Consider the following 11165-nt stretch of genomic DNA (forward strand, 5'->3'; position numbering starts at 1 on the left):
ACATAGGATATGGACTGGTGGGCGCGAATAACAGTATATGGATCCATAGGGCTTGACATCCCCGTCCGAGCTAGAGCGCTAGCCTTTTAACGGACGTGTGTTATTTGAGTTTAGGACACGTTGGTTTGTGTGTATTAAAACGAATGGGGTATTTATCATTATAACGTTAAAGTTTAGTTACCAGGGTGCTCTGTTATTTAGAATATATTGATAAACGTTTCTGGATGAAACAACTGAAATCCTGTGATCCACTTTTATATACAGATTATGCGAAACACTAAAACTATGAACTCACCAACATTTGTGTTGACACTTGTTAGCATGTTTATTCTCAGGTTCCCTAGAAGTCTTCCGCTGTTTGCTTATATGTTAGACAAGCTATGTGCATGGAGTCTTACATGACATATTTTTCAAGGAAACGTTGCATTCACCAAATCATCACCATGTATCTTATTTTGACTGCATTGTCAACGGAACTATTATTGTAAACTATTATTTACGGTGATTGTCTATATGTAGAAATCATCAGATGTCGAAAACCTTTGATTTAAATATTCATTTATGGTGTGCCTTTTCAAAAGAATGCAATGTTTACAAAACGTATCATATAGAGGTCAAATACCTCGCAATGAAATTGATTAATGACGTGTTCGTCCATATGGATTTGGAGCGATCGTCAGAATGAGTAATTAAGCATCCATTCAATTTTTAAGTTGGAGTATTGATTAATGTTTTTTGAATCTACTTTTCTTTCCTCCACGTATAAATTCTCTCTGGTCTCTTCAAATGTCATTTTTTCACATACACTTCAATTCTAAGGAGAGAGATACAACCATTCTTCTCTTCCTCTCTCAAATTTTCAAACAGTACAATCCCATCACCAATTCACCATATTCACCATACATTCATGCCAAAATCAAATCTAAAGAAATCTTAAATTCTCATACTCCATATCCAATATAATATCACAACTTTGGAACAGATATAACTCCTTACAACTCACTTATGTACTTCATGTTCCATCATAAAACCTAGCTTTACAACCTCAAACAAATTAAACAAACTTAACAAATACCTAGAACCAATTAGAGCAATCAAAAAGAGAGAGAAATTTAATTTGCTAGAGTAAATGGAACTTTTCCCAGCACAACCAGATTTATCTCTACAAATTAGCCCACCCACCATAAAACCAACAAGAAGTGATCAAGATCATCATAATCTTGATTTAGGCCATTTTTGGAAGAGAGCTTTGAGCTCACAACAACATAACTCATCATCCACAAATGAACCCACTTTAAAGCTCAACTCACCCAACCCAACACATTCCACCCATCTCACCAACCAAAACCATCATCCAGGGTTCAGATCACAACTAGGGTTCTTGACACCTATTAAAGGGGTTCCTATTTATTACCATAACAATATAACCGATAATCCTCCTAATCTACAAATACTACCTCATTACCAACATAAATCTGTACTAAATTCTTCTTGTTCCACCAATAATTGTCCACCTTCTTTAACTCACCCCAACATTAATGCACAATCAAGATTCTTGTCTGAGGTGAGGTTTTCAACCAAAAGAAGCATGAGAGCTCCAAGGATGAGGTGGACTACTACTCTTCATTCTAGATTTGTTCATGCTGTTGAGCTTTTGGGTGGCCATGAAAGTATGTTTATATGAAACAATTATAATTTTATAATTACTGTTATAAATGATACTCCGTATATGTTAACTATTAATGTTACTAATATGTTATGTTGTTGTAATGAGTTTAGGAGCAACACCAAAGTCAGTTCTTGAGCTAATGGATGTAAAAGATCTCACATTAGCACATGTCAAATCTCACTTGCAGGTACACATGCACCAATTAGCTTCTCATTTCAACAAAAAACTATAAGCTAAAATTGTTCAAGAATCTTGAATTCTTCAAAGTACTATTTTAAAATTCTTTATAGACATATGGACTGTATATGCAATAAAGTGATTGATAAATGGGTTTGTGGTAGAGAATATGAAGTCAGATTGATCCTTGAATCCTGTAGTCACTTTCATAATCCTGTAGTCACTTTCATAATCAAGTATTTCGACCCAATTAGCCATAATGGTTCGCACGAAATCAAGATTGGGATAAGACAAGGAATGGATAATTTTCTTGGCTAAAAGATGATTATCCTAACAATTGTAGAGAGTATTTTCTGGATGTTTGTGTGTTGAAAGTAACTTTAGAATGATCAAATTCTGAAACACGTCTCCATGGAATGGAGTATTATATTTATAATGGGTCAAAAGGCGCAATGAAGCATTGCGACCTTTGATAAATGGCCACAATTAAATGACACATCTCTTGGCAAAAGACATGATTGAAATGGTGCATTTATACCCTAATAAAGCACTTAAACATGTCCCAAAACGTCCAGGAAAACAAGGCGACCATTTGTGAAACGTTTCAAAACGTTTATGAACAGTTGTGGCTTTTCAGCACATTCTGCAAAGAGATGCGGCGCACCACTTTGGTGGTGTGGCGCACCTATGCCTTTTTCAGACCAATGCGGTGCACCAAAAGAGCAATGTGGCACATCAGAATTCTTCTGGTGAAAACAAGGTCCCTTTACACTATATGGTGCGGTGCACCAAGAAGGTGTCGCGCACCACCTCCCCGGACAACCAACCTTGTTTGTCTTTGCACAAACAAGTTTCCCACTCAAGCTAACACTTTAACTTTTAATGGACGTGCACTCCACATTATGTTTTTTAAATCCATTCTACAGTGTTAAAGATTGTTTTCACTTTCAACTTAGCAAATTTATTCAGTTAATACACTAAAATGATCGTTGGATTAAACTAAACTCACTAACATAAAAGCACCGTCATACATAGAAGTCCTTAATATATGCATAATTGCAGAAAAAGATGATTTAGTTTATTACTCCGGGTTGTTTTGATTTTTAAACTTTTTAAACATTATGGGTAATTTAGTAGATAAGGAATAAAAATTTATCATCTAATTAATTATGATAAAAATTTTCAAATCCCTATGGTTGTTTACCTGCAGACAAGTATTTCTAATTCTTGGCACCTGTTTTTCTCCCTGCTGGCTGCTGCTAGACCTATATTTTTTTTCAATCAACTTTTCCCTTTTACTTAAATACTTCGTATTAGGTTAGATGTTTTTTTTAATGTTTATTCTTTAACTATTGTATCCTATGTATATAATGTTTTACTATAACTCTTATATATAAATATAAATATAAATAAATACAAATATAAATATAAATATAAGAAAAATGCTAATAATAACTCTAAGGGTTATCATTAACAAATTTGTGTATGAATATTTTGATTGTACATTATAATAACTACTTATTTTAATAGAAAAAATTACCTTTTAACTTACAAATGTACAATTACTTTTGCATTGAAAACCTCTTAATGACAATCCTAAGGGTTGTCATTAGCATTTGATATAAATATAAATAAAAGATACGTAGTATTAGCTAATACGTACAAGGTATTTTTTATGAGAAAACTAGTTCTCGTTTATAATTATACCATAAATTTGTTTATTTTTTCAATGCTGTATTTTTTTATTTCTTAAATTTAGACGAGTACATATATATTACCCGGCCAGTGTACGGTACAAGACAACAAAGACCAAAGAATTGAAAACACGGACACATAACCCAAGCCTGGACAAGATTACACACACTTTATTGTGACAATTTTGTTTTCTTTTGAATATTTTGTTGGAATTGGAATTAGATGAAAAAAAATATATCATATTCTCTTTTACAGAACTCGAGATTTGAAAAAAGGACATAAAACGCCATCATTCATCAATGATATGTACGTGTAGATGCATATGTAACCATGGTTAAGTCAATTTTGCAGCTGACTTACACCTTTATGGGATTGCCATCAAGATATGCAGTTTTTGATTTTTCTATGCATGGAGTCATGGTTTAATTAATAAACCTTCGATTTTTAACAAAAAGCTTACAATGGCTCAGGCATTAAATTACCCCTTTGGACTAACAAGGTACTCTAAACAATTGAATTGAATTACATTCAGATCTAAGGAAAAAGTTTTGTGTGCCTTAAGATGAACATAAAAATGTGCTTTAAATTTTAGTTATTTTATTACACACTTCAAAACACGCGATAATAGTTTAACGGAGGGAGACATATATCATAAAGGCATACAATTTCCGTTTCTCTATGTATGTATTTTCAGCCTGAACTCTAATTAATCTTTTGCTCTGGGTGAACAATGTTACCTGCTTTGTGGGAGAAAATGTTTTTTAAGACCACAGATAACGCGTTGTTTGTGGCCTTACCCACGCCTATGTGGCATGACAAACATCTACACACGCCCTATAATGATGTGAGACTTTGTTTTGCACTATTTAACTCTGACACAAGAGTTATTTGTTCTTTGTCTTGCAGATGTATAGAACCATTAAAACAACTGATAGAGCTCCAACTTCTTCGGGTAAATCATAATTGTCTTCCACTTACTTTTCTATTTCTACTTTTATAGATTACTAACTAGCTCGGAGTTTAATAAGCTTATTGAATTTGAAAACATGTTGATGAACCTAAAATTAACTAGGGCAATGGGATGTTCATGAGAATGGATCATCGGTAGCTACCTGTGATGATATTTTACTTGATATTCAAAACTTAAAACGGACAAAATCAATGGCTGAAAATGGAGGAAGGCCGTCTACAGTTCATCAACATGGACTTTGGAGTAATTCTTCAAGGTAAGCATCAGATACATCTAATAAGTTCATATAATACTTTAGTCGCCATAAATATATGTTTATATATTTTCAAGATTTTATGCTCATAATTCTCGTGTAAGGAGCTTCATAGCATGATGCTGGTGTACTTACTATGTTTACTCAAACATACATCTATGTGTACGTCCTTTCATTTATAAAAGCGCGATCTAAAGAATATTACTCTTACTGATTCATTATAAGTGGTCAAATTACTACGTTGAGTCGTACATATATAAGTATCAACTTTATTATTTAACCAACCGGACAACACTTTAATGAATAGGTATGAAACTTGGTGAAAATTATAGTTAGTAGAATTTTTTAAAATACTATTCAGTCAAAGTAGTAGTACTAATTATCTAGATTAGACTCAGTGGCGAAAACAGGAATTTTTTTTACCCGGGGCGAAATTTTTTTTAAAGCGTATCAATTTTTTTTTGGTAAAATATAGAGGTTTTGGGGAAAAATATGGTGATTTTTGAGCAAAATGTGAAGGTTTTTAGGCAAAATATGAAGGTTTTGGGGCAAAATACGGAGGTTTTGGGGCAAAATATGGTGGTTTTGGGGCAAAATTTTTTTTTCACTGGGGGCAAAATCGAAAAACCCAAAATTTTTACACTAAAAATTGCAAATCGACTGGGGGCATCTGCCCCCCCCGCCCCATGCTGGTTCCGCCACTGATTAGACTCAATGGTTCAATGATACTCCTATAATAATAGATATTGATCTTTCCCATTGATTTCACAAGGTTATTTCAAGTGGGGTCCACTAGTAAAACTTGGTACTAAAACTAAGACCTTTAGATAAAGGACCCATTAGGTGAGAAACTTTTGGGTGCCAGGTTTGCTCTATTTGAGACTTGCTTGTACTTTGTTTCTGTTTTTATGTGTAGATTTTCCAAAGTTCATCCTTTTTTACCCCTGTTTCATTTTTGTGACAACCCAAACCAACCACCACTAAACCTCGTTAAATTTTAGCTAAAAAAATTTTTTGCTGGCAGACTGTTTGGGCGCCGCGCACCCCGGCTTGCGCGCCGCGCAAAAGCTGGCTGTTGCCGGTTGCCTTTAATGCGAAAAAGATGAGCGACTTCCCGACACATTTAGCCAAAACGCTTTTAACCGTACATTAATATATGTAAAACTAGCACATAACTAAGGTTTGAGCGAGTTTTACAAAGTGGGGCCCACACGTGCCCAAATTGCCACTAAGTGTAAGAATACAAGTTTAATACAAATTAGAGTTTCGATCACAAAAGTTTAATTGCCAAACGACACAACGAGCATGGTGTTTGGGGTTAAACTACCCAAGTCTCGGTCAAACTCCAAGCCAAAACCAAAAGCGCTTCTTAATCATCGAAGCGGGAAACTCAATCCAAGGTAATGCCCTTACCCTTATCCACACACGAACCTATAAAAAGGTAAACAACGAGAGGGTAAGCAAAGCTTAGTGAGCACAATAATTATACATACACATATATAATCTACTTACTTGCATCACTTACACAACATCATACTCGGTTTAACAATTCGACAATCATGCAACAATATTATGCATATACCATAAACCGCAAATCCACAAGTAGCTAATAATACAAAAGCATACGATTCATAAATAAATACTTTCAATACATAACTCACGCAACCTTGGTTAACCAATTCGAACAAGGGAAACGGTACATACAAGACCGTTGGAGTTCATAACATCCGTTAGGGCTACTTAATCAACGCGTAGTCACTAATCCCCCGGGTGATGTCTTAAACAACGCGACTCACTCACCCTTTACAATGTGGCGTCTTAAACAACGCGACGATTCCACATGCCATTCAATACGATGGATGGTGTCTTAAACAACGCGACATCCACTCCATTACATTGTGGTGTCTTAAACAACGCGACATCCACTTCTTTACCATGTGGTGTCTTAAACAACGCGACATCCACTTCTTTACAATGTGGTGTCTTAAGCAACGCGACAATGCCACATTCATACGACACAAATAAATACATTATATACACATACGCATAATTATTCCACTCACCTTATGCCTTCGGTGATTATTAAACCAAGCTTGAGTTCCGAGGTAACGTACCTATTTTCACAAGCATATAATCAATCAACTTGGTCTAATCTTACAACCCACACCCTCCTAGGTCATCTTGACCCATTTGGACACTTAACCCTAAATTGGGTCATTTTCACCAAAAACCCTAACGCTTGGCACTCAAGGCCTTTCTACACATTAGATTACTAGGTTTTATCACAAAACACAACCATTTACCAACCTTGGTCCAATTTTGACCCATTTGACTCAATAAAAGTCAATACACCCATTTTGGGTCATTTATACCCAAATCACACCCATTTACTCTTCCTTAAGGTGTTCTAACAAATTATTAGCCAATTAGGGTTTCATGACGACAATTAATACTTTTAAAACCCTAGCTAACCCATTATTGAGCCTACATGACCCAATTTACCCAAGAACACCCAATTTACCCAAAAATGGGTCTTAATGTTCATCTTCACACAAACCCTAACCCATACACGAAATCAAAACAAGAATTGAAAGTTAAGGCATACCACAACTATCAAAATGTAACGAATGACGAGATGAACAACTTTAGAACTTGGACTTTAGCAAGAAACCCTCTTCTTCCTCTTCAAAGTGAGCTTTTCCTCTCTAAAACTCACTCTCTCACTAAAATAAATTGGGAGGTGATAAGGTTGGTGAACAAGGGAGTAAATGAGCTCCCAAACTACTGAACCAAGCATTAAACTCGGCCTTGATGTGAATTTACCAAAATACCCACGTTTAAATTTAAATAAAAACAAGGAATAGCTGGCAGCCGCGTTGCGCGGCGCGCGCCTCATCTGCGCGGCGCGCAGACCCCAATTCAGCAATAATTTTCCCCTTTTTAAATGTATGAAACATGAACTCCACAACTCTAGTCATATAATTACACATACAAACATTATGTACAATAATTACACGGGTCTTACAACTCTCCCCCACTTATTCGGATTGCGTCCTCGCAATCCATGCCACATGACAAGCGGGAAGATAAACCAACACAAACTCTTCAGGTTCCCAAGTGAACTCGGAACCCTTATTCCGCCGCCATTGAACTTTAAAAGTCCTAACCTCCTTATGCCTCAACCTCTTGACCTTTTCATCAAGTATAGCAATCGGCTCTTCAATATACTCCAACTTATTGTTTAGCTCGATTTCGTCTAATGGCATCCATGAAGAATCATCCGCAAGGCACTTACGGAGATGGGAAACATGAAACGTATTATGGATCCCCGCAAGTTCTTCGGGTAATTCCAATCGATATGCAACTTCACCAACACGAGCTAAGACTTTAAACGGCCCAATAAACCGAGGACCTAACTTTCCCCGTTTTCGAAATCGAATAATACCCTTCCATGGCGAAACCTTAAGCATGACCATGTCGCCCTCTTGGAATTCGATCGTCCGTCTACGTTTATCGGCATATGACTTTTGCCTATCTTGAGCCTTTTTCAAATGCTCCCGGATAATATCAATCTTGTTATTCGTCTCTAGAACCAAATCGGTACTCCCGATTTCCCTTTGTCCCACTTCTCCCCAACAAATGGGAGTTCGACACCTTCGACCATAAAGAATCTCGTACGGTGGCATCCCGATACTAGTATGAAAACTATTATTGTACGAAAATTCCACCAAAGGTAGATGCTCATCCCAACTACCACCGAAATCGATAATGCACGCCCGTAACATATCTTCCAAAGTTTGGTTCGTACGTTCGGTTTGACCGTCCGTTTGAGGATGATACGCCGTGCTCAACTTTAATTGTGTACCCATATCTTCGTGAAACTTTTCCCAAAATCGAGATGTAAAACGGGTATCTCGATCCGAAATAATAGATATAGGAACGCCATGTCGCGAGACCACTTCCTTGATAAACAACTTAGCCAAGGCCTCCGACGATATTGCTTCTTTAATGGGAAGAAACAAAGCACTTTTCGTCAACCGATCAACTATAACCCAAATCGAATCATATTGAGTTCTCGCCGTCTTAGGTAATTTAGTGATGAAATCCATGGTAATGTGCTCCCATTTCCATTTCGGGATCTCTAACGGTTGCAACTTACCATACGGCTTTTGATGTTCGGCTTTAACTTGCCTAATTAAGTTATTGCCGTTTTAGATATAGAATTCCTTTTAAGTTTTAATACTTTTAGACGCAAGTTTTAATTTTTAGTTTTTAGACTTTTAAGTTTCGACGCTCTACTTTCTTATTATTATTTTTCGACGATTTAATTTTCGACCTCTTATTTTTCGACGCGCTTTTTCTTTCTCATTTCTACGCTCTAGTTTTTAGGACATAGAATTTTCTTTATTTTCTTTAAATTTCGACGAAAAATTATTTTAAGCGGTTAAATTGATAGACATCCAAAATTTTCTGGTTCGTAGTAATAGTTGGATTTGTTAGTGGTGAGTTGTGGGCTTTTGATTTAAAGGGTCCTGGCTACCTGCTGCATCTATTGGCTATTCGAAATGTGGGTAAAATCAGAAAGGTCTATTAATTTGATAACTTATATAATTTTTATCTTTATAACTAATAGGATATTCAGTGAATGCACCGAGCAAAATGTTTACCACCTTTCATACGTTCACCACCTGTAACTCGATCAAGACATCTAGCCAATATTGTCGCCATTGATTTTTCTTTAGAATCATCATCTAGTCGAACAAATACTCCAATTCAAATTTTCGATAATCCATTTTTTGAACCCGACCTCACAATTGAGAACCCGGAGGATATTCAAGGACAATTCAAAGATCCTGAACCACAAATTACTCATACAGAGATTGTCGAGGAAGAAACCATTAAATCAGAATCCTCTAGTGATTTAGATTCAACAAATTCAATCATGGAAAATCAGGAACCTCTAAGTATGGAAGACCGAATGAGAGCCACACGCACTGGCCAAGGTCATGCCATTACTCAACCAGAAATTAATGCGCCAGATTATGAAATCAAAGGACAAATCCTACACATGGTAACTAATCAATGCCAATTTAGTGGTACGTCAAAAGAAGATCCAAACGAACGTCTTCGTACCTTTAATAGGATCTATACTCTATTTAAAATCAGAGAAGTTGAGGATGAACAGATCTATCTCATGTTATTTCCCTGGACTTTAAAGGGAGAAGCCAAAGATTGGTTAGAATTATTACCTGAAGGAGCGATTGATACATAGGATGTTTTAGTTGAGAAATTTCTTAAAAGATTCTTTCCGGCATCTAAAGCCGTAAGACTTCAAGGAGAAATTGTTACATTCACGCAAAAGCCAAATGAAACATTATATGAAGCGTGGACAAGATTCGGAAAGTTGTTGAGAGGATGTCCTCAGCACGGTTTAGATACTTATCAAATAGTACAAATATTCTACCAAGGATGCGACGTTGCTACATGAAAAGACATCGACACAGCAGCTGGTGGTTCCATTATGAAGAAAACCGCAACCGAAGCTCAAAAAATTATTGATAACACAGCCTCCCACTCACATGAGTGGCATCAAGAAAAAGATATTCTTCGTTCATCTAAAGCGGCTAGAGCCGATTCTAGTCATGACTTTGATTCCATTTCCGCAAAGTTAGATGCTTTCGAGAGACAAATGGAAAAGATGACTAAAGATATTCACGCAATACGAATTAGTTGTGAGCAGTGTGGAGGACCACATATGACAAAAGATTGTCTCAGTATTGAACAAACAATGGAACAAAGAGAGAATGTTTCATACATGAACCAAAGGCCTGGAAATAATTATCAAAATAATTATCAACCGCTAAGACCAAACTACAATCAAAATCAGAATTATAACCGAAATGTTCCATACAACAACCAACAAGGTCCTAGCAATCAACAAGTATCTAACAATACTTACAACCATCAAAGACCTATTTTTTCAAATAAACCACCACAAAACGATGATAAAAAGCCAAATTTAGAAGACATGATGTCAAAGCTAGTTGAATCTCAAACTCAATTTTTCACATCTCAGAAACAAACTAATGAACAAAATGCTCAAGCATTTAGAAATCAACAAGCTTCTATCCAAAATCTGGAACAAGAAGTGAGCAACCTAGCAAGGTTAATATGTGAAAGAAAACTGGGGAGTCTACCTAGTGATACAAATGCTAACCCCCGAAATGAAACAGCTAAAGCCATTACCACAAGAAGTGGTATTACACTTAAACCACCTGAAATGCCTGTAAATTCTGATGACTCTATTCCTACTACACATGAATCACAATCTGAGCAAGAGAAGGAATCAGAACCGGTAGTTGAAAAGGTTAATGAAGATAACACAGTTAAGGCAAAGCCTT

At 36.1% G+C, this 11165-nt stretch overlaps 1 protein-coding gene and 1 non-coding gene across 2 annotated transcripts; one reads left to right on the forward strand and one right to left on the reverse strand.

Moving 5' to 3' along the window:
* Positions 1-1129: 1129 nt before the first annotated feature.
* Positions 1130-10602, forward strand: LOC139854934 (probable transcription factor KAN2). The gene is made up of 5 exons (XM_071844204.1): positions 1130-1670; positions 1780-1856; positions 4448-4493; positions 4614-4767; positions 10566-10602. The coding sequence occupies exons 1-5, from the start codon at positions 1130-1132 to the stop codon at positions 10600-10602; spliced, it is 855 nt and encodes a 284-aa protein (XP_071700305.1).
* Positions 10091-10197, reverse strand: LOC139856295 (small nucleolar RNA R71). The gene has a single exon (XR_011761786.1). It is a non-coding gene; the product is annotated as a small nucleolar RNA R71 (small nucleolar RNA).
* Positions 10603-11165: the final 563 nt, after the last annotated feature.

The sequence above is a fragment of the Rutidosis leptorrhynchoides genome, chromosome 6 (genome assembly GCF_046630445.1).
Source record: "Rutidosis leptorrhynchoides isolate AG116_Rl617_1_P2 chromosome 6, CSIRO_AGI_Rlap_v1, whole genome shotgun sequence".
Lineage (NCBI taxonomy): Eukaryota > Viridiplantae > Streptophyta > Magnoliopsida > Asterales > Asteraceae > Rutidosis > Rutidosis leptorrhynchoides.